This window comes from Temnothorax curvispinosus, unplaced genomic scaffold (assembly GCF_003070985.1).
Source record: "Temnothorax curvispinosus isolate PA1 unplaced genomic scaffold, ASM307098v1 QBEX01012806.1, whole genome shotgun sequence".
NCBI lineage: Eukaryota > Metazoa > Arthropoda > Insecta > Hymenoptera > Formicidae > Temnothorax > Temnothorax curvispinosus.
In genome coordinates, this window is record NW_020222586.1 from 206,075 (window position 1) to 231,794 (window position 25,720).

General features: G+C 41.0%; 1 protein-coding gene across 7 annotated transcripts in view; it reads left to right on the forward strand.

Moving 5' to 3' along the window:
- Positions 1–25,720, forward strand: part of LOC112462820 (transcription factor AP-2-epsilon) — a 205,763-nt gene that overhangs the window by 144,232 nt on the left and 35,811 nt on the right. For 5 of the 7 annotated variants that reach the window (XM_025028859.1, XM_025028861.1, XM_025028860.1 and 2 more), the window contains 3 exons: positions 9,245–9,622; positions 21,982–22,200; positions 23,314–23,365. In XM_025028859.1, coding sequence (XP_024884627.1) covers positions 9,245–9,622; positions 21,982–22,200; positions 23,314–23,365 — 649 coding nt within the window. Of the gene's footprint in view, positions 1–2,322; positions 3,525–9,244; positions 9,623–21,981; positions 22,201–23,313; positions 23,366–25,720 lie in introns of those variants that run through there. The other 2 variants (XM_025028857.1, XM_025028856.1) reach the window with 2 other exon arrangements.

A 25,720-nucleotide genomic window follows, 5' to 3' on the forward strand; every position in this document is an offset into this window, starting at 1 on the left:
CATAGATACGAAAAGTATCTTCATTCGTGTATATATACTCGCGTATCTGAGGTGTGATCCGTGTCGAGAACTTCAAACACTGTTACGGACTGCACCCCTCGACGATTGCCGCGAGAGACGCGACGGGTCCACAGATTCGCGCGGATATTCTTCTCAGATGCCGCGAGGAGCATCCGGATTTCGCGCAGAAAGAACGCGACGCACCGCTCGTCGGACGTTTAACTTCGGCGTATAACATCGTGTGAATGGCGCATCGCCCCGTAATTACGCTGCAGAATTTACGCCGGCATAAATTACGCCCAGTGTGTCGACGACCCGGCGAGCAACGCCGTACCCCAACGTTGACGGCCGTTTTCACCTTGCAAATTAATAGCGACTCCTACCGCGAGGCCCTCTCTCCTCGCTCTTTATTCCGCTTTTATCTCTTTCTCTTTCTCTGTTTCTCTCTTCCTTCTCTCGCGCCCGCGCTCTCTTCTCCTCTCGTCGCGCGGACGTGAATGAGCGTCAACGGGACATTTTTGCGCGCCTCCGAATCGCACGATCGTTCATTCGCGCGAGCCATCAATTTAAATAATTCGTTCGGTGGCGAACATTAATCTTGAATCTAATAAACAGCGGTATTGGCAGCGCCCGCTCCAATTCCACCTTTCGCTACGCGTTAATAAATGTGACGTTTACACGATAACGAGCGGCAACGATCGCGCGGATAAGGGTTTGCGTTTCTTATCTCGCACGACATGCCATTAATATTGTTGGCACAAGGTGATTTAATAAACAAATTTATTAGTGGTAATACGCGTGGGGTGAAAAAATAGCGCATTTCTGCAAATGCTCCGCAATGCAAATACGCAGTTCGGGAAACAGCATTATGCAATGTTCACAGTCGATACGCAACTTTTGTTTTTTTTAGTCGCATTTACCACCTTGTGAATTCTTAGGCGAGTTCTCGACGTGTTTGACAAAGTAAAAAAAATGACTTTATGATCTACATCCGATTGCAATGTTAACGTAATGTTATTAAGCTCACCTTAAGCGATCTATAATTCGTGCCAGATTTCAGGATAGAATATTATTCATTGTGTTTTATATGTTGTAGGTATATTTTAATGTGTACTTTGGTGTATATTTTATATACGTATTCTCTGATTCTTTAAATGTTATTACACAGCACTTAAAATTATAAATATTAGGCTCCTTTTTTTCATTTCGACACGAATTATAAGTTGTCCAAAAATGGACAACTTTTTTTTTCTTGTTGCAATATTGCGTAACGTGCCATCTGGTTGTAGTGAACGACCGCCACTCGAAATGATGTGTTAATGAGCCATCACGTGAAATAATGCGGCGACGTACTCGCATGCGGAAATTGACCAAACGCGAGTCATGCTAATCTCGATATGGCGAGCGACAGGGATCTCGAAACTCGACAGGTTTGAGAACTCGGAGTCTCGGCACCTTTAATTTTCAGCGGCGGATGACGGGCCAGTAAACCAGTTATCTGAAATCTCGCCACTTTATTCTTTACAAATATAGACGTCCGCGATAATTAGATGCACATTTTATTCTGTACCTTAAAAATATGGTCCTATATATCATTATATAGGTCCGAATATATCATTATATCCGACAATATATACAGGACGAAAGTTAAAACGTCTCGGAAACTAGATCGTCGAAAGTAGACAGCAAACAACGAGATCGCACTTTTTAACTAATTTCAAGTGGACTTTAACGAGAATTTAATCTCGGAGTTTTATTGTCAAAAGTAAAAATATATGTGCATTCAATTAATTATTTATCAAATCAATTCCATCGCACATTTTCCGGCAGTCTGCCATTAAAGTCGTCAAGGATCTAACGATCGAATTAATTCTGCCGCGTTAACATCCGTTATATTCCAAGATCGCTCTCTGCGCTTTCGGGGGATAAGAGGACCCAGCATCCCTGCTCAGGCATCCCTACGAGCAGCACGCACACGAGCGCAAGGCGCGGGCACGAGGCCGCGCGCGTTCGCCGGCTCGGCGAGGGTCGGCGAGCGTCGTACAGCACCGCTCCATTACTCCTATTCGCTCGATCGTGGGACGTCCCATCGTCCATCGGCTGGTGGGGGGTCGCTGGTGCTAGGTCTAGGTGCCACGTGGTGGCGCGTACCCCGGGGCGAAATTTCGGTCGTCGTCAGCAAGCGTGCACAAACGAGAGATCTCTCTCTCCCGCTCCATCCACCACCGGGCGCACCTTCTCTCCTCCCTGTGCGTACCTCCTTCTGTCTCGCTTCGTCGCTCCTTCGCCGACGTTTGCCGGGACACTCGGCCGGATGGTAGGGCAAGGATACTAAGGTGGTGTATCGCGGTGGTGGTAGTAGTAGTAGTAGCTCTCGGTAAGAGCGCATCGTAGCACCTCCCGTTTCGTCCGCGGCCACACGGCTCTTAGGCTTTACTTTCGTACGTCTCGCCGACGTCCCCGTCGCTCAGTCGGTCTGCCGCGACACGGGGGCCACGATCAGCTGTTACGCTGCGGCCTCGTCGAAGGATCGTGTGAACGCCGCACCGTCCTCGATTATCCCTTTCGACTTTCCTCCTCCGTCCCCTTCATCCGTCGTTTTCCCCAAATTTCCGGACGAACCGCCACCCGAGGTGGAAGACGCGTAGATAGTTTTCGGATAGCATGTCCCGAGGAACAGGTCCTTGAGACATTGCAGCCCCTAGGATCGAGATTGATCGATTGATCTCTCATTTTATTTATCTGCAAGAAACACGGGGCAGATCGGTTAATACAATCACAATCTGATAAAATAAATTTAAGTGTGATAGTTGGAGATGTGTCTGGGAAATATGAAAAATAACGCTGAAGGAATATTGTGGCCGCCAGACTATCACGATATTGCGTAAACTACAGGAGCAATGATTGGTCGATGTGTCGACTCGTTCTGTTTATAACATCGCCATTTTTTAATATTTTTTTTTAATTTTTAAATGATCTCTCTCTCTCTGTCTTTTTTTATCTGCTTTCCACTAAAATTTTACTAGAATTTCCTTCAAATTGTAAGTCCCACGCATAGAGAAACGTTCTTTCTTCGAAGAACTCCTTGGCAATCCTTCATCTCCACCTTTCACTTCCCGCGGCCTCTCAATCCCGAAAACCCGCCTCGTAGTCTCGCGAGCAAAAACGGTGGTGCTCTCTCCGTCATTAGTGTGACTTGATGTGCCCATCCCGACGTGGTGTGCAGTGTATTATCGCGCGCGCGAATGCGACGGCCGACGAGGAAGCGGGTGTAGCGCGACCGGACGGGCCTGCGGTTGTGTCATGTGTACGACGACGAAGAAGAAGGATCCGAGTTGAGGTGGCTCCCGAGACGCGCGAATTTCCACGCGGAGAGTGCCGATCGTGCATCGCCGTTGTCTCACGGAGCCGGCAAACTGGAGATCCTGGGGATGTTCCCGCCGCGCACGGAGGCGCCGACAGCCGACAAGCTGACGTTCTGCTACGCGCCCCACGTCGACATGGCCACGGTCATCGAGGTCGAGGTGCGACGTTCCCCGTTTTATCGCATTCCTGACTCGCGGGATTACTCCTGCCTCCCTGTCTTCGAAGTATTTCTCGATTACGAGCGCCGCGTGTTACGTGTAACCACGCGACTTGCACGATCCTGCCGGAGCAAACTCCGCTCGAAATTAAACGAGGGGAAGATTTCGTCATCTACGTGCGCGTTTACGTGTACTAACTTACGAAAAGTTCTTTACCGGTTACAGTAATGTTACTGGGTGTTGCGCGAATATGGGTCAAAGTGCGTAAACGTATGCAGCAATTACCTCTTCACTATGGCGACTATGCAGCTACGGCGGTTATGTATTTTTAATCGTGCGCGCATTCAACGTTAATAGGTACCCTGTCAAACTTTAACTTATATTAATGCAAAGTTAGCGGCAATTATTGTGTGCTCTTTCTTGAGGGTATTTCGCCATTAATTTCTTTCTCCCTTTACTTGCCTCGCGTTACTTCTCGCGAGTACTTGTCCCGTATGAAATAATTTACACATCCGTCAAATCCGCGACACAATTACTTTATGTAATTTCCAACTTGTGTCTTTATACTCATCTTTCATGCAGGAACAGCGGAATTTACACCTCCGCAGCAGTGCGCATTTTTATCTTTTATATAATTCTCACAATAATATTCACAATAAGAAAAGGAATAATAATAATAATTTTCATTCGTCACACATCGCCCCAACACATGCGATTACAGTTATGTGCAGCTTATGCCAATATTATCTTTTTAATATTATAATTACCAAAGCAGTGTCGAAATGAATGATTTGTAATTTTTTAACAAATTTATAACTTATATATAACGGTATATTTTCTGAGGTTTGCCGTGGTTTTCATTGCAACATATAAATAGTTAATTTAATCAATTTGCTCTTTCGTTCTTTATCTCTTTTTTAAAGACATATTTATATATTTAAATGACAGAAATAGGTACATATTAATCGTTGATAGTTCTGTGTGATGTTAAATTTGCAACAACGTGCCAATGATCGACAATTTCAACACATACGAAAGCAGAAAATCTCGTTTAGATTTAACTGCCATCGCATATCTTCAGCACGTGTAATATAATTTAATTTAACATGTCCGAGATAAATTTTATTTTTCTGATAAAAACAAATCTTTTATTAACGAATTAAGATAAACACTGACTTTTTAGATTTAGGACGAACATTTAAGGATAGCAAAATCATCACACGCGTGACACACACGCGTTAATATAATATTTATTTTATTACGCTTTCAATACCGCTACGTTTGATAACTGACGCTGTAAACTTCGCGTGATCACATTTTCGAGATACTTTGTGTCGACACGTATATAGCGGCCATTAATTTAAACACGTCGATCGTTGGGGACGTTGTCCGTGACCGTACACCTTGTATATTTTTCTTCGAAATTATTTATGCCTAATCTCCCATCGCGCAATTTCGCCATGCGCGGGGCCGGCTTATTGGTTATTAATCGTACGTGTCGTGTATGCGTGTGTAGCGACGCTTTCTCCAATCTTATCAACGGGTGATCTCGGCAGGAAAGTTCGGCCCGTGCTCTTTGTGAAGGGGGCTGCCGCTTTTGCGGATTGTTCAGCTTAAAATATCACATACGCCCGTTACCGATATCACCGATACAGAATTCCCACGTCATGCTCATACATCAGCGATTTCTCCTCCTCTCTCTTCTCCTTTCGCGCAACAGCGTTACGATTGGTATCGGTTTATTTGGCAATGATCTCCCGGGAGCGTACGTTACAGCGCTTCAACTTTGTAGGCGTAAGAGAGTGCGTGTCTTGTTCGGCAACGATTCGGCAAGGATTCGGCACACCTGATTAAGAGAGCGAGTAATACAAGACAAATACATATCCGATATTTAAAATACGCGTTTTCGACTCTCGACTTTTCTCTTCCTATCCTTATGTTTGTCTTCAATCACGAGTCCTCATCCGCGCCATATATGCGTGCAGCATACAAATAATTATATATATCTTTATAACCGCCTACGATTTATTATAATTTGCATTCTCGCGTCTTAGAATATATAAAATTTACCTGTTGAAAATTTCAAGTCTTTTGATACCTGCAATCTTCGTCCAAAGCAATGTATTTTTCGTGATGCAAAAAGTTATTAAAAAATTGCAAAGCGAGTGTGTGCCATTTCTTCTTGGTAAATATGTGGTGACAGTGCTCTTTTAATACATTTTGACTGTCAGGAACAATGTATGTAAAAGCAAACGCACGCAGTTGCGATTTATATCTTTTGACGTGTATGTAATCAACTGTTTTATATAAGCATACATCCTTCACAATGTTGTGCTGAAGTTTCAAGCTATGATTTCGAAAGTCTAATTCAGGAGACGATCGAATAGCAATGATAAATTTTACTTCTTGTTGATTAGAAGTCATAATAATGTTGTGCTGAAGTTTCAAGCTATGATTTCGAAAGTCTAATTCAGGAGACGATCGAATAGCAATGATAAATTTTACTTCTTGTTGATTAGAAGTTACGTGTTTGCCTTGGAAGACGAAACTCGAAAATTTTTACAGCGTGGTATATACATTTCTGAAAATTTTACGAAATTAGTGAAAGCATATCGTTCGCGCGGGACTTATGGTCAATAAATGACGAGTTAAATTATATGACAGCTACATATATATTTGTACAACACGGATTGACACACCACACACATAGAATGAAGCAGATATAAAACTCGTACAACAACAGAATATATTCTTGTTCTAATAAACATAAATGCGACAAATGATGAAAATATAGAAGATTATTTTGCGAAAGGGACGTTTTTCAAGTTTTATCTTTACACGTTTCGTTCATGTTTACACATACCTATACAAAAGATTAATATTAATTTAGAATATCTTCTTTCATTTTTGGCATATATTTCTAGTATTTCTCATAATCAATTATCACGTGCATAAATGAATCGATAAAACATAAAACATGTAGAATAATTCGTCGCTCTTTATCCTTCAACTTTCGTCGGCAAGCGTGTAGCTGCGGGGACCGGGACGTTTACGAAAAATCTATGTTTTCGAGCATTAGTCACGCCGAGAGATCACGACCGGGCCCTACGGCGGGCGTTCGGTTCCGCGGCGGTATTCAAAGGTCAATCGGAAAGGATAGATGCAACGTATCTCCGAGTTCCATCATCCTCGACCAATTCCGAGGGATTCGATTCTCTACGGAAGTACGAGAGTTCACGCTCGTATGTTTCTAACAAATTCGAAGGAATTCGACGCGCTGGGCGCCGCGCCGCGCCGCACGCGCCCTTTAGGTAATACACGTGGGATGAGACTAGCAGTCTCCGGCCGTTTCGCGGTCTATAGAGTTGTTCGAGATCGTATCGCGACGAAGCGAAGACCTAATGGCTCACGCGAGGTGATGCCGCGCCGCGGCAAAAAGCCTCCCCGATATCCAGACATACACCCCGAGTGATACTATCTATACGTGAATAACACCGTGCAATCGAGAGCTCGCGGTATCGCGAGATCACGCGGGCCAGATTGCGCGGCATCGTTGGACCGCGCGCGAGGTGTCGATGGAGACTGGTAAATCGAGATCTACGGATCTCGATCTTATGCGCGAAACTTGAGTTAAGTTACCGGAAGATATCGTCGAGCTTTCTTTCCTCTGTCGAATGATGTCCAGATCTCTAAAATAACTTTTTCACCGAGTTTGCTTTCCTGTCGAAGTACTGGGAGCGTTTTCGTCCAGTTTTATACGCGCGATTTTTTTTAAATACAAAATGGGACTACAATATGTAAAACAATATAAATTTTAGAAAGATACAAGAGAAAGACAAAGTATGGGTCGTAAATGTAACTATAAATATTATTTTATGCAAATATACGTATAATTGTTAAAACTTTCAAAAATATATAAAATATATTTAACTATAGAAAATTATCGTATACAATTATATAAAAATAATTAAAATATAAAAAATTTTAAATATAACTAGTAAGTAAAAGACAGGAAAAATGAACGTTATTCAAGGAGTAAACAAGATCAAAATGCTAAATAATAAGTAGCTGCAACTATAAAATTATCTATTTCTGTCAGAAATTTAAATAATAAAGATTAGAAAAACATAGAGATGTGTTATAATAAATAATTTGAGCAAAATCTCACAAGCTTTCCAACCTCTGATTTTATTTCTTATCGAGCTATCGGCTGCGGCGACACGATTTCTAACTTCCTCGATCCGCTGAACTGTCAGGACTTGCATTTTCTTTATAAGCTGTTTATGCACGCGCCGATTACTGTGAGATTTGCATAGTTTCCGCCCGCTTATGTTCGCCTCTTTCGGCTATAATAATCACTATCCTTGTTGTTGCGTTACAAATTTTAGGACCGGCTTATCCCGATTACACTACTCATTAGAATTATTGGAAACCGTGATTAGGGCTGATTTATTAGTAGAATAGATAAACATAAATATATATATATATAAATTGCAAGAATTGCAATTCAGTTGTAGTTTTTATTACAGCTATTATTGGTTTCATAATACTGTTAGTAATACTAATGATATAATTATATTATATATTATACTAATAATGTGTTAATGGAATGTTAATAACCGTTGTGTTAAATAAATATATATTTCATACTTGAACTTTTTTGACTGCTTAATGTCTTTTTTATATCTTAATTGCCATTATTAGGCAAGAAAGTCTAAAGTAAATCCATTTATTGATGATTATTTTCTTTGATTATTACATAGTCTACAGTCTACATCATAACGAAAGCCAGGAAGATAATCTGGAAGCTACCCAAAATTATCGAAACAGGTGTTTTCTAAATGAGTCACAGATTACGTGTATAGATTCAATCCGATAGAGGAAATTTCCGTGCGTTACTGTGTCTGTTGCTGTTGCTATGTTGGTTACCATGTAATTTCGGTCCGCTCTGGCTAATGCGCGCGATGCTTAACCCTTTCGCGTCAGATGCAACACGTGATGTGTGTGACGTATCTCTTATCTCGGATGGATCAGATGTACGTTGTACATAGTCTGTAATTACCGCCATGAGAAGTGAATCCTTCGCCGGGCGACCGTGCGTGGATGTTGTAAATGGAAGGAGATTCATTTTCTTCTGTTTCACCGAAGCTAATTGATTAACCTTTTGGGCTCTCCTAGTAGCAAAACTTAACATGATATTACAACCTATTTTAGTACACTTATAAACAAGAACGAAAACTCTCACGCTAGGTATCTTTTTCGCTAAATGAGAAAGTCTCGCCGAATACCGACGTTTCCACAAGGTATTCCGACTTAAAAAAAAAAGCAAGCGATATTTATTTATTTAGTATCGCAAATGTTCGTGACAAAATGCTTATCTCTCTACCAGCGAGTCGTGCAGTAGGTTGTAAGAAAAAGTTTCGAAGATTGAGAGTATAATGCTCATCTGAAGAAGCTTCAATCAGATGCAATCAGCACATGCAATCTGGTGGATTAATACTCATGAAATTAAAGCTTCCTTGTTTCTCAATACATTGTATATTCTTAACTTTTTAAACACTCTTTTAACACTTAATAAAATCACAATAGTTATCTTTACCGCAAGATATTAATTGTACCTTCAATAAGATTAAAAAAAATAATAATAAGACGCATCCACTCGATAGTTGTGTTCCATGCGACAATTAAGTTTAACGTTTTCGTTCTTTCTTTCTTTGTAGGACCGTCTGACTGGTCATGGGGGCATCTCCTCGCTGGGCGGCGGGAATTCGTCGCCCTATTCCGGTGCCCATCACCACGGACACCGGGGAAACGGAAACGGGGGCGGCATGCCCCACCACGGGGGCGCTTCGCTGCCGACCGCCTCCGACTTCCAACCCCCTTACTTTCCACCCCCGTTTCCCTCGCATCACCACGCGCCCGCTAGCCCCCAGCATCCTGGTCTCGGCCAACCGCAACACCTGGATTACCTCGTCGGCGATCCTTATACGCAAACGCTCAACACGTTGCACCAGCACCACTACAATCACCTGAGCGCTGCCGTCACCGCGGGCCAAAGGAGCGGCGATCTCAGGAGAGACACCGAGGGGATTCATGTGGTAAGTACGAAAATATGTCTTCCCGCAGAGAATGCGTCAAGGATAAAAAGGATTCCGCGGAAATCGATTATTACATCCCTGCTTTATAATAAATAGCCACGTAACATTCTATAACAATACATTTGGCGCGGTTTAGAAAAACTTGAAATTCGTCAAAACTTTCTTAAGTTATTTTTTATATTTTGAAAAAAGTAATTATATTTGCATAAAGTGATGAAGTATATTTTACACTTTAACATTATATTTCAATTTTTATTATTCTCTTTGATTTACAATTAAATAAGAGTTGGTAATATTTTACCTATATATCTTTTAGATAAAAATAAATTCAGAAGTCTTTCTTTAATTAAAAACAATTTGTGCAGCATTCGATTGATAAAAATATTTTCCTCTGAACTTAGTTAACTTAGTATATTTCTAAGGCTGGGTGTATTTTATACTCCACGCGAGTAATGTAGGATTAAAGATAAAACAAAAAAATATGTAATCATATGGGATGTACATTTTAAAATTGTAAAGAGCGTGTCACGCGAATCTGACAGAAAAATCGCTACGATAGGGAATGGTATATTTCTTATAAAAAGGAAGGTATTGTCCATGTAAGATTGAAAACATTTTATATGAAACGAGCGCAATGTGTTTCGCGCATGAATTAATCACTCAATAATGTCTAACTACTTATTGTCAGTATGAGTAACTTAACGTCTAATGAAGCACGCGCTACAAGGCTGCCGGTATAATTAACTCTAAAATATAGTCAACCGCAAAAAAGAATTATACAGTCGATCAATATACGCGATTCACATGTGAGTTTTATGTTCTTTAATCCTTTGACCCTCCATAACTATTGTTCAGCGACTTACGTAATCCGTATATAATCAATCTTACGCGCTCTTCCGACAGATGCCAATGTCATGCGTTTACATTACATACATTCGAGAGTTGAGTTTTTTTTGCGTTTACATGTCTGTATCCTTTTTGTATTTTTTTCGTCGTTCCGTGGTGCAAGGATCGCGACAGTTTCGCTCATTGCCAATACGCCGTATAGCTGTATACAAGCGAGTGTCCTTCTGACTTAAAAAATTAGATATTTATTATACTTTTTGTTGCGACTTCGTCAACGAAGTCTCGATCGTGCTGGAAAGAACTTGCGTTTAATTAATACATTTGTTCTAAAGAAAAAAAGAGACGGTTTCATGTTTTTTTCCAAAAAATTAAAGAAATCATTTGCTAATTATTCTTTGATGGCGTATCCTAAAGTTCGCAACACTGCTGATAGTGTAGATCCGGACGGAGACAAAAAAGAGATCTCAATTTGGGATTGTAAGTTTTCCCGAACTTACAATTAGTATATATTACAATTATAATACATATACTTTACTTTACAAACACTCCGTATTACAAGTTATAAACTTACGTGTCGGGAACGGCGAGCATCAGAACAGAGAGCAACTAAACGCACTTAGAAATGCACGCGGTAAGAAGGCCAGATTTCTCGTGCGCATTGCTGAATAACGTGACAAGAACCCGATTCATGTAATATTCAGATCTATGTCGGTTAATTGAAATAACGATCACCGTGCTAACGACGCTGTAAATTTAACGACGAATTTATTTAGATATTATCCGCAATGCTGGTATTTAATACGGAAAAAGAAAGATTGCAAGCGGTATTATAAATTAGAACTCAATTTGCTGTACGTAAAGATACGATATTTGAAGTATTCAATACAACACGCACTGCTTCATTAATGAATTATATTTATGCATCTCAGACGTAATTACGTATATAATCTACATAATTCTAATCTCTTACTATATTTCTGTTTTATTCAAATATATATTCCGGAGCAATTTAAAAGAATTAAGAAGTTTGCTTCTTCATCATTACATACGAGTCCCAACATAGTTCCTTTATACATGTATGTAAATATACGTAATTAAATTTTAATCGTCGGCTTCGTCAAGGTTTAACCGTAACCGATCATTACCGCGAAGGAAGCTTGTGTCTTTAACAAACGCAGAGCGTAAACGGCATGTAATCTTAGATTGCGCGGTCCTCTCCCGGTGGATCCCGGGAGGTATATCTCCTGCAGATACCGCGCGCGCGGAAGCATGGAAATCGTGGCACCGTACGTACGTACGTGGTCGGTACCACACGTTCGCGGAGGAGGGATAGGAATGAAAACGGGCGGAGATCCGGTCACGTGTATCGTCGGTATCCGGCCGGTCGGATACCTCATTAGCAAAGCACCTGGCGTGTTATTTGTAGGCCGCCGCGTGCGCGGCGTATCTCCGCGACGTTCGCGGGGTGGACGTAATGACGGGCATGGTATCGATCTATCAGGGCAGTCGCGGCCAATAAGTCGTCGTCGTCTCCGTAACATCGGTGATTGCGATCGTCGATCTCTCGCGAGCATGAAGGGGGATCGGGACTTCGCGGACCGCGCGACATTTGCATTTGCCACGGTGCGCGGAGTCGTCCGCCCCGTGTAATGCGAGCTACGTGGCTGGAAATCGTGGCCGGGCGAATCCCGGCCTTCGTAAACCTACCTACCTACGTCCTTCGAGTCCCTCTCGCGTTCTGTAAATTGTAACAGAACGATAAACGCTGTATACCTACCTTATACTCTTCGGAGACACTCGGATCAATTGTCGCATGTGCACCACGGAGAATTAATTTCATTTGTTACATGACATTTTTTCATTTGTAATGTATATTTCCTGAGTAATTCATTTTCGACCTGTATACTCGTGTAAAGAATATATATTCTTTAACAGAATAATAATGATAATAAATAAAGAATATAGAAAAATATAGAAAATATAGTGAAAAAATATAGAAAATGCAGGCTGCAGTAACTTGTTTTTTTATTTGCTTAAAAAATCATAGGTTTTTTCGAACACTTCATATAACAGGGATTGGATGATCCTAAAATTATAGCCTTTTTTAAAACAAAGCTATACACCTACGATAAAATATATATAGACATAGCGTTTTATGAAGTTAGGTATAAACAAATCTAAGATATAACGGAAGTATATCATTGTTTAAAAACCCGTCGATTTTGTGCACGATCTCGTATATTACGGCAACGCTACACCCAGACGTCGGGTGCGATCGGCATTGAGATCCCAACGATCATTATATAGCAATAGTATTTGTGGTCCACCTTGCACGCTCTCGGTATTCACGAAGGCACTACCCTAATTACCGCGTCGGCACACGCTACCACCGTCATTTCTATCGCCGGATTGCATTCGTGCCCGATTTCCAAAGGTGTCGTGTGACGGCGCGGGGGGAGGGAAAAAAAGGGAAATACGTTCGGCGAAATTCGACACGGAGCTCGGAGGTGTGCGGCATTCTCGGCTCGGGGGCCCCGTGTCCGTTTCGCGCGCCAGCCACGGAGTTGAGAGCGGTGCGGAAGAGCGGTTTGTTGCGGCAGAGAGCATCTGTCCGCGCCATATGCAGGCTCGAGTTGCCGAGACGGCGTTTTATCGAGGACCGTGATATTATTTTCCGTCCGGCTGATTGAGGGCCGGACGTGCGACGCCGTGTATATTGCTACTGTAATTCGTACGTCGAACGAGTTGCCCAATAAACGCGCCAACAAAAACACATCGTGTGCGGCGCGTGCACGCGGACGCAGCAAAGTTAAAAAATTTTTTTTTAAATCGTCGAATTTATTTAAAATCTGACGAAGTCGTTTCGACAGTTTTCAGGGCTCAAGTGATTACAGATAACTGGTGTTTCGCGAATTAATTTTTATATATGTATAAACAGACGAAATATCTTATCTTTTAAATGGATTTTACTTTGAATTTTTATAAAAAAATGTGCGGTTATTTAGATGTTTAATGTTAATAATAAAGAAGACAGCGAATTAATCGAAACGAAGTATATTGTATACTTAATATACTTTGGATGAAAAGTGTTTCAGTCGTGTAACTGCTTGCCGTATACTACAAGGACGGCTTTGAAAACGCTCTACCCTCCCGCGATCAAATGTGCGTTATCGATTATCCCAAACATCGCACCCCTTCGATGCTATTTCTTTCTAGCCGACGGGCATTCCTGTACGTAGGGAAGATATCTTCAATTTTAATGAAATCTCAGAACGCCATACTCCCGATTTCCTACGATATTGAATTAGGTTACGGAATAACACACTTTTACATTGTTTGCATAGTTTATTTTTCCTCCTCCCCCCTCCCCCTCCTCATACGGAAGCTAACGCGAGCATATAATGTTACTTGCACAAGTTTTAATTCTGAGAAATTGACTTGCAAGAGGATATTGAGAAAAGCTTACTTAACAGCCAGCAAAAAATGTACATATCGCAAACAGGTGTAAATAAGCCGCGCGAGTTCTTAATGGCCATTTTCATTTACCATAATTCTTTAATGCATGAAGTCAGTAATAATTAATCAGCCTGAACGAGGGTCGCCAGCCAGGTTACAAAAAAGTGAAAAAATTTGCTATCATTACGCGTTGAAAAGAGATAATATCGGCAACTTTGAAGATCAAGAAAAAAGGTATAAAAGACCTTTTGCGTCACAAGTAATACAATTACTATATTACGAAATGTTGACGGTTGCATGAATTGATATCTAGAGTGTCAATACTTTTATTCATGAACTTGTTAGCGCAGTACTTATTAGTATAGCGTAATTAATCGATTGCTTACAATTGCGGATAAATCAACGCATCAAAGTAATTGTGTCATAACTGACACTTGAGATGTATCGTATCTCTGCTAAATTTAAGATCAATTCGATAACTAAAAGATATAATTTGTAGTGCGTAAAAAAAGTCAGCATTTTTTATGGCAAGCTTTTAAATATTTTAAATATGGATCTTATCATAAATGTCAATATGTCTTCATGATGTTTTACTTGATACTAAAAATCAGTAAATTTCGGTAAAAAAAAATTTAAAATAATTTTTAATTATTTAAATATATCGTATTTAAATGTTTGCTCATTAAGTCGCTCGTTAAGATTGCGAATTTTAGAATAGAATTTTCAATCAGCGTTTATGCAAAAATTAATCAACTGCGCCAGAGAGCTTCTGTACAATTATGTGTGTGTAAGCGTTATAAAAAAATAATATTTTTAATCTAACCGACGAGATACCTCGATAAGCGTCTCTCAGGGTTGGGGGAAGCGACGAACGGCTGTGGAAATGAAACTGTACGAACAAACGCGACGCTCGCGACGGATAGATGCGACAATGAATAGAGTACGGCGCGGTTTATCGTGGCGGGGAAAGCCAGCGCTTGGGTCTTTAACGACGGGGAATGCGAAGATTCACGGATCGCTCCGTGCCCGTCGTCGTAAGACGTGACTTTCGGATGCGCTCGGAGGCAAGAAGACACTCGGGTTATTCGGGCGGGACGCGAAGTCTTGGCGCCCCAAAGCCAAACTACACAGCCGTATACGGCGCCTTTGCATAGTTCGCCATAGTTAGGGAAACTTGGGCGTTCTCGAGTGTTAAGCGCGTCCGCGCGTCTTTCCAGGGTCGCTCGTGTCTCGTCGTTAATACTATATATATAACGCGAGAACTAGACCGACGATGCGAGGAGCAAATCCGCGCGACAATCCGGACAAGCGAAATTTCCGCGCGTTACTACTGCAATCGGCACCGATAGCTACAATATATTACCACCTATTGTGCGTCAAAATACGCGTTGTTCCGGTGTGACTCGCGCCGCATAACAGCCAACTTCATTAGGATCACCGATTAGATCCATGGATTAGATCACGCGATTAATGAGCGGTCGCAATTAGATGTAAATAGTGATGCAATCGACGCAATGCAACTTTGCACTATTGATATTTTTTTCGTTTTCTTGCCTTTTTTTCTGTCGCGCATTTTTCTGAACGCGAAGTTCAATTCTGCGTCTCTTTTTTTTACACAATAAATTCTTATTCGTTACTAGGTACATTTAATGTTTCACGACATGAGCACGCGCTAAGTAATTATGTAAAATAACAATATTAATGCGATAAAATACATATTAATTTTGTAAAATTAAACTTGTTTGCCAGTAGTATCCTATGATATGATTTACTGCGGCTATTTTAAAAGCTAGCTGGTATAAAACAATCAATATTACGATCTTAATTGATTTAGTTTGCAGCTAAAGACCGCTCTGTACTTTGCAAGACAAATTTTTGCAGAGATTCGATAATTTCGCAAAATTTTGCAATATCTCTACGAAATAAACTCCCCCTTGTGCGATGCTTCGCTGTGCACCCCGTTTAGTAATTTACTTATTAAATTTTGGGCTGACCTTTGGCATTCCCTCGGGGAGAATGCCAGGGACGTTTGCTTTGAAGCAAATATGCTAAGCAGTGCGATGCCTAAGATGATGCCAAAGGTATCCCTAAAGGGTGAACAAACTCGCTTCTTGCGTTATTAGCAAATTGTAGATGATATTTTATACGCGAATAAAATCCTCATTCAAAGTTGACGATATCGATAAATTCGACTCGTCCAAATATTTTTATTTGTCACGACATATATATGAAATATATGTAGAAATATTTTTATAATATTTTTATAATATTTTTATAAAAGTATTTTGTACAAATATTTCTCATAAATCTGCAACAAAACATTCGATATCCCAATACAATGATGTCACAATACAAATCTTTTTACATATATTTAAATTATATACATCTATTTTAAACAACCTAGAGATATTTAACTGCAACTTTTACAAATGAAATTAATATAAAAGTGAAAAATTGTATTACATTTTTTACAAGAAGAGTATTACAAAGTCATAGATTCCAAAAAAATGTACTCACGGATCTCTTCAGTCTTTTTCCGTTTCATTCTCAGCGCGACATGGACAAAACGAGAGCGCTTCTGGAAGCGACCACAATGCCAATAATCAACCGAGTGGATCGACCGATTCCAATAGCTTTATCCTTGAGAACGTGATGCTCCGTCGTGTCCCTTCCCTTGCGTTTTATTGTACGCAATTCGGGGCCCCTTTAGCGTCCTTTAGCATTTATGCTCGAGAGAGTAGCGTTTGTGACAGCCTTTTGGCTAAAGGGGTTCGGATTCGAAAAATCGGCACCATTGTTGCGCCTTCGCTGCTAGAAAGAATTAATAAGGGCTGTACTGTTTAGTCGGCCGACGCGAACAAAACGGAGTCGAATTAGAATTGTACGGGGTGAATTTACGTTGCTCTAACAATAAGTACGAGAAATAGACGCGATTCAATCGAATTTTAAATACCCTAAAAGTAGCTACACGCTAAGCGATGCACGATGTACAAAATGTCAAAAGAATTTTTAAATTTTTGGAGTTCTTTCTCTTATACAATTAAATCTTTAGATCCTTAGCTATTTCATCCATTAGCTCACGTCTAATAATAATAATCGACATATTAAAGCTGATGACTTGTAAAAATTGACGAAAAGAAAACCGTGAAATACTATTTTATATTCATGTAATGCCTTTGCACTAATTGATTTAAAACAGAATTCTGTTCCTCATATTGCGAGAATAAAACTACTTTACACTTCTTACATTAAATGATGAAAATCGTTTTCGTAATCGCCACAAAGATTTTTCTTTGGATCGAATCGTCCGCTCTTTGCCCCGAATGACGAAGGGGCAATTACTAGCGGCGTCGACAAATCTCTGCGCAGCACAGAAAAAAAATTCCATTTATTTTTATGGTATCTTATTATAATGTCGCGCGTCCTTTACAAATATGACAACAGGATCCGAAAAAAGTATTCGATTTCCACGTTTCTCATTTTACCACGCTTCTAATTATCATTTTACATTTTTACAATACGTTCTGCTCTCTTCGGGGCAAACGTGTATAAATATTCCCACAATTGCGAACGCGCTTCTTACGTTCCCCTGACGTAAATAATATACATTTATAACTGTATCCCGGTACTCCGCAATGCGAAGGAATTACGTAATAAGAGATATATTGCCATACAAGAATGCAGGCGAGCGCATATTATCGCCGTTGTCCGTTCCGTTGTGGCTCTCGATCCGATATACGCCATCATTTATCAGTATCGACGTTACCGCGACGGCGATACGTGATTTTATTTCACCAGAGCGTTTAACGAGAGAAAGGCGATCACATTTCATCTCATTAGCCGGCACGGCACGGTTACATCAATGTATAACTATCGCGAACTCGTCAATGTAAGCCCAGAAAGCGGTTCCAAGTTCCAAGCACGTTAATTAGCGCCGCGCGCCTTTTTTCGTTCCCGTGAAAGTTCCTGGATGGAGCCGGCCGCCATGGACGCGACATAAAGCGTATAATTTTCGACCTCCTAATCACTCGGACTCGGATTCGGACAGTCATGACCTTAATGCTCTCTCTCGCATCTGCCGAACGATTTCCCACCGCGCGAACGCAAAATAGCGACGCTATCGATCATATCGAGCTCATTAGGCATATTTGCTAATCCTCACACGCAACATTCCCCCGTATACGTTAGGAATGATGAATCGATCGAGTAGCCTCGATCTCGTGAAAACGGCAGACCTAAAACGAAGCCGCGCGACGGCCACCTTCTTCCCGATGGTTTCAAATTGATCCGTTCGGCCTGACGCGGTCAGCGTTTAAAAAGCAAGCGCCAGTGATTGCGTCGAGATGTGTCCCGCTTCTCCTGGATTATAATCCAGCGGATTCGAGTCACAACGGTGCGCTGCAACGTTCCGGGCATCAATTTTCAATCAAGCGAAATCCGCTAATCTCGCAAAGAGGAAGAAGTTAAAGTTCCTGTGACGATAATCATCAAATAATGGCCATTTCTCTCGGCAACTGCGTATTATATTTACATGCTGCAGTTATATCAATATTTTTTACGCCGCGCGTATCGAAGTTCCTTAAATTAGCTAGTCATAATTTATAGGACATACATTACACACCGAGTGGCAGAATGCACGCAATGTACAACGGACGTAAGCACACTGAAGTAGTGCGACGCGAGAAATGTTGATCGTCCATCGATCGAGGAATTCAGTACCGTTCGTGAGCTTTTTTCCTTCCCTTATTTATCGTATATATGTCGCACGTCGATCTAAACGATCGTGACAGGGCGGAGGATTGCAACAACAAGAAGGGCGGAAGGGCGGGAAGAACAATCTAGCAAAGAAATCGGAGAAACTCGCTCGCGGTAATTTCTTCTGCTTCGCGACGCTCGCGCAGGAAAGATGTAGAACAATAATGGCAAGGGCTCGTGATATAACCGTATTTGTGACACGGTGCGACTCGCGGTCTGGATAAAATCGCCAGTTTTTCCCCCCCTGGCGATCGTGATTAAGATTCCGAGCATATATCCGCCTTGTTCTTGATTTCCTAGAACACTCGCACTTGGTCCCACCGTATCCGCTTATCGTTCCTCGTGTCATGCATACACGCGTTTATATATCAAAAGAAATCTCTATAACATATCGTTAAATAAAAAGGAATTATTTGCCCTCGTTTGCTCTGAAACGGAATCTCTCAATTGAAATTTCTATTTTTACATTTAGGATTTCTATAAATTGCCACAGGAAACAAAAGTATTGTAAGTTGTGTTTTGACGAAAGTATTTATGATTCCTTATAAAATTTGGAATTATCTGAATACTTTCAAATTTCTTGTAATTATATAAAAAGGAAAAGAGACAAAAAATGTAGCCAATTTAACGGAAGACAATGCTAAAAATGAAGACAACTGTTTAATCAAGTTATCATATAAGAAACAAATGTTGATATACATAAGAAATAAAAGAGATACAAAAAGTTTAGCCTTTTTAATGGAACACAATCAGTATCGAAGATGTGAACTATGCAGAAAAACTCCATCCAATCAAGTTGCTATGCATATAGGAAACATCGCCTCGAAGTCGAAAGGAGGCTCGCGACTTCTTTTGAAGCACTTTCCACACGCCTGTCGTACAGGCGTATCTGCTTTAAGAAGTAACTTTAAACAGCCGCCCGTGTTCATCGCGGAGAATAACGCGAGTAATTACGCGATCGGCGGGATCCATTAAAGCCTCGCGCTCGTCTTTATCGATGACATAAGAGAACTTTTATAGCGCGAGGATTCCTGCCGTCATCCTTTACGCGCGTTCGCCTCACGACTATCCCCTCGCCTCTCATTTGAAGACCCTGTTACATGCCGACCTGGTGCGGCGCGACGCGACGCGGCGCGAGGTAAATTGCGCCTGCTTTACGGGACGAGAGCTACAAATGAAGACCGATGAAGAATTCGCGCTGCGAAACCTAGAGATGGAATCTTCCCGGATCGGAGATCCACCGCTTGTTCGTAATTTGCCGACACGTGCGACAGAGGTTCCGCGATATCGACGATCATTTTCACCGTGGGTACCGTTTAATGGAGCACACGTCGAGCTCGCGAAGCTGAAAGGCGACAATACGGCGTACGTGCAATACGTGTACGCGTGGTTTCGACAAGTCATCGTCATCCGCCTCTCCTTGACGAGAATAAGCAGCGAATGTTGAAATACGTACGGGATAGTAATTCCGTTACCTGAAAGGGTAGATTAATATCTTCCTGTTATTCCAACAGCGAAACAACGCCGACCTTATAAATCTGTAAAATGCGATTTTAATGCTGTTGTTCACTTTTATCATACCAAACTGACCGGACTTCTCTACGACGGGAGCATTAAGATAACTTGCGGTAAGATAGTCCTTAATTCGTCGACATTTGCCTGATATTCCTCGAAATTGATATTTTTTATGACAACCTTCGCAAAATATCCGCTTATTATTATACTATAAAGAAATACATTTAAACAAATAAAACAATTGCAGTTTTTAAATTCGATTTTTATCTCGCGGTTTATCTCTTGCAGAAAAAAATATGATACAGTTGTAAAATATCATTACACAAATAGCATTGTTGGGACTAATATGTTTTACAATATAACGTAAACCAATAAAAAGCCATTGATTCACGCAATGTCGCGTATATTATTATTCTTTACATTAACGGCAGTTATTTTTAAAATTTTATATGGGCTGTGTAAATGCGTGTGCACGCGTAATCAAAATAAATGATCACACTTCGTGTCGTGCAACAAAAACCAAATAGTAGAGTTACACACGCCTCGTTATTACTACTAACTGTTACGCGGGCATTATGCAGAAATATGACTGCGCATCATTCAATAATAAATATGAATAAGAATGTAAATATTCAATAGACGTGTAATTTATATACGCCGTGCCTAGGAGCTAATTACGGATGATGTTTCGCTAATGGCGGCGCAGTTATGGCTCACTGTTTTCCTCTCATTATTATCATCCTAAATACAGTACAAAATCATCACGCAGGATGTCGAGGATTCCTACCCGTCACGGATCCGTTATGTACCGGTAATCGAGGCAATTTTTCTCCTCGTGGACACGGCAACCTTTTACTTCGTTGCCGACCTCCGGCCTTTACCTATTTACCAGCTATCACCGCGTCGTGCAGCCCCCCCCCCTCCCCCGCGATACCAAATTAACGGCTATCGAATCAGATCCCGGCCACGTTCAGTTTTAGCTTTCTCTCACACGCTTTTATTATCTTCATATTATACAAATATACGTTGCATAATAGCGATTGCAATCGCTCCGCATCAGTTTACATTTAACTATAGACTTCAGCTTTAGCTTCAACTTCAGTTGTATCTTCAGCCTTCAGTCACGTTTTGAAGATGCCACCACTTCGAAACGAATTTCTGAAATAAATCGTTCTAAGTAAACTATTGTACGTCTTTGAAACAATCGTTTTTTCGCGAACGATTGAAACCAATTGACATCATTTCAAACTTAATTCGACGTAAAGAGAATCTCAGAAATCTAAAATCGAATACATCTCGCGACCCAAAAGATTCAATACATGGTGCCGTTCGCGTTCATGCCTGCAATTTAAACGGACAATTTTTACGTTGTTTCCAAAATATGCGCGTACGAAACCGGAGAAAAAAATCAGCTTTTTTTAATAATACTCTTCTACGAGATAATTTCAGCTAAAGTTTTAACTCTTTGAATGTTTTACTGAAAGTTCAACCCTCCCACGCGTTGAACTTGATGCTTCGCGGTAATTTATCGCATAGTATTCTAAGTATTCAAATCAGTGCGAGATTTATAATTAGTGTAATTGTACTTTTGGAACTTCATAAATTTTTCTAAATAACAACAATTCTTTGATTACCGTTAGACTCGCCAATTAGATGAGATCGAGAACGAGATACTTTTGGTTCTCGTTTATTTGCGAGAAATAATTTGGACCGTGAAGGGGGTTAAAAGAACGCTAGGCCGGCAATCCAGTATCATGCTGATTAAAACGTCGTTTCTGATTTTTCAGACGAACATGCACGCGTCGTTCCCGTACGACGGCGGACGCAGTAGTGGCGGAGGCGGCGGTGGTGGAGGCGGCGGCGGCGGCGGTGGTGGCGGTGGTGGAAGGGGCGTCGAGTATGGCGCCGTACGTCGTCCTGACGCCCTCCTACCGCCTCCGGGTCTCGACCAGACCGACCTCGTTCTGCACAGCAGCCTCGTTGACGACCCCCAGGTGAGCGACGATGTACGTAATCGCAACATATTTTCTCTATTATCATCCCTCGACGCGTCTCCGACGACGACGTTCTCGCCCGCCGAGGATAAACCGCGTGATGTCTCTGCAAACGGACGCCCTATACGATTGCTGGAGATCTGCTCCAAAATTGCGTGCATTTTGTGCGGGGTGGTTTTTTACCACAGACCCGTGCGCAGGATGTTTGAAGCGTCAGTCTCTCGTGGGAGACTTTGGGGATACAGATAATAATTAACGAAACGAAAGGATAAGCATAAACATCGTATTCCTTTGTTTTTTAACTTCAAGCGGAATTTATTTTGACAGAATTTAAACTTATTGTTAGTTACAAGATTGAAGAAAATAGAGGAGAAAAAGCTGAATGTCCTTTAGCTTTTCAAATAATCTCTCGTGGTTAATTCCGTGGAATAAACGTTTGTCGATTCCTTTTTGGATTAGTCTGCTTTTTTGCAGAAAGTACAAAAGCAGTTATGTTAACATCAAAAGTTTCAGCGTCCGTTAAATAAAACGTCAGACGCTTGTTACAATGCGGGACGGAATGCTGCGAAACATACCGTTCTTTGCTGTGGTCGAAAACATTTTTCCTTGGGTTAAACGAGCAGGTAGCGGGTAGTCGATTTATTGTACGCAAAAATATTTATGAAAAAGAATTAACTGATAATATTTCTCGAGAATTCTTTCAGTAATGTTAAACACTTTTATATCTACTTTTGATTTTTGAACCGTGCACTTTTCCTGAATTACAGATATTAACGATCAAATTTTTTTTTATTCTTAGTTCAATGCTAAATAAATAATGTTGTTAAGGGATTTAATAGAAGAATTTTGAGAAATTAAATTACTAGAACTAACTATAAACTCATCAATTTTATAGGTAAACTTTTCTTTTTAAAATTTTATGGCATAATTACTTATCATTATACATTATAAAACGATTTAATACCATGTTAAAATGTTTAAGTTTATATAAAAATAATATACGAGCTTCATTCACGTTTTTATTATAAAAAGAGTTACTTCAATTTATTAAAATTTATTTATATTAGATGAAATTTTAGCAAGTTTGATATTAAATTTAATATAAATTATTTTTTTTTGTTTTAGAACACAAATGTGGACGATGGAGGATTCATGAACGACCTGCCACTATTAAAAAGTAAGTAATTGCGAAAATACTTATCAGTATCTTATTCCATAAATTTTGACAGAAACAGAAATGCGTGCAGTCGCGAAATTATCAGCGATCGTGTCGGTTACTTGTCGAAAGTTTAGGAGACAAGAGGTCTGATGCTGTTTTATGCAGACGCATATCTCACGATAACAGTCATTCTCTTGCAGAGATGTCGTTCGAATTTCGACCCGTAATTTTACGCCGCGCGTAACACAAAGCCCCGCGATCGTGGGATCGTTCGATTCGGAATTTATTCCGCGGGGGTAAATTTACGCGTTGCATAAAATGTGCAACGCGCGCCACCTCGAAATAGCGAGGCGCCGGCGATAATCCCGACACAAAACGGCCACTGCGCGACCGGAAATATAAAGTAACCGCACCGGCGGGACTTGTCGCCCTTAATTAGAATTTATCTCTCTCTTGCTCTCCGTCGTGTCAAGGGCAGGCGATCAGATTTCTAACCGTTTGTGAAAATAAACCTACGGCTCTATCTCTCTCCCATTGCGTATGTAAAAGTGATGTGACGGTGGGCTTTTATGCGAGCGACCGTTCCTCTCGTAATACCGATCGTAGAAAGAAATCGTAAGAACCTGTAAATGGCAGAATTATCGAAGAGCCTCGCATTGAATCGCAACGCGATGAATTATTTGGTTTGCGTGCACGGTCAAGTTTAACTCCCGGTTTAGCTTCTTTCCTGGAAAGTTCTCTATACATATAATATAAGATTACGCTCGATTACGCTCTATATGTACATACCTGTAAAGATTAATCGTCAAGATATAAATCTGAAAAAATATCGAGCTTTGTGTCTAATTTTTGTGTCTAATCTACGTTGCAAAATATTGTCTAATACTATGTAATAAAATGAATGTCTTGTTCGCTCTGTGCATTTACGTTTGAACAAAATGGTCTTCTCGATCTTCGCGGGACTACACCCGTGGTGAATGAATTTTCTGAGTTAAATTTATCTCTCGAATAAGCGATTCAGAGTGTGATGACACCCCGCGCGAATAACATTCACGCGTAATATTCCGCGATGTGCGACTTCGCGATTGCGTAATTTCGAGCGAGTTACGCGGCGAAGGAGGATGTATTATGGATCGCGGTGGAGGCAGATTATAAGGAAACTTGCATCATGCCCAATTCCGCGAGCGATACGCCTCTCGTCGGCTCGTGTCAATGCGAGATCGAATCGCGGCCAGCGTCTTGCGAAAGTATCACGCTCACCCAAGACCGATCGTATCCGATCAACGAACTGAACGGAGAGGACTCCCGAGAGTTTGTCGTGGAGGTTACACCTATGGTTTGAAATATATGTAACTTTCGATCTATGAATTAATTACGAAATCGTACCGCGTTACCGCCGCCCGATATGGTAGCGGTAATTTTCGTCGCTTTAGCCGGGAGGACGTCAAAAGTGCCGCGCGCTTTCTCCCGAACGCGCACGTTATAGAAACCAAAGTGAGAGGAACGTGATTTAATTTCACCCTGACGCGCTCCAATTTTTAAATAAACTTCATGACGAAGGTGTCGTGATCGTGAAACCGCAACAAAAATCAATCAATCAATCAATTGATGATACTTTAAGCTCCGCGATCGTCACATGCATGAATATTAATATCGACGAGATTAACGTATATTTATTTCTACTATTAAAATATGCTGTATATATTTTTTTTTAAGGAGAAAGTAAATTGATCAATTAAGCTATTTACATATTGCAACAAAAGTCACGAAAAATTTCAGAAAATGCACTGTTATAGATAAAAAATTACAAATCAGTCATTTTGATAATTCTAGTGTTAAACTCCGTGGAGCGCGTATACGGAGATCTAGTTACGTCGATATAGCGATTTAGCTGGTGTCATTTAGGAAACGTGTGATTGTAGGAAACAACGACTTTTAGAGCCCACATACGGGCACGGCCCACAAACGTATTACGCGGCGACCCTCGTTTTCAACGACGATTTAATTCTTCTCGTCTCTTCGGATCGTCGCGTCGCACAATGGCCGGAGAACCTACCGGAGCGCGTGGAATCGTGCGTGTACGCACTGCGAGAGGAGGTGTGAAGGAGAGAGGAAAAAAAAAAGATGAAAAAAAGAAATACAGTGCGTGCCCGCGGGCGGATCGGATTTCGTTCATTGTCATTGTAATTTCTTGGCGGGGTGTAGTTTTCGGGGCGTTCCTCACCACAGGGGTATTACCTACAGATGGCTGTTTGTTCGAATGTCACCGAGGGTTATTATATGCCTCGTTACTCGTCCTGCGACGGCTTATTTGGCCGTTCTTTTTCTATTCCGCTTCTTTCTTCTCGCTCTTCGCAACCATCCCTCCCCCCC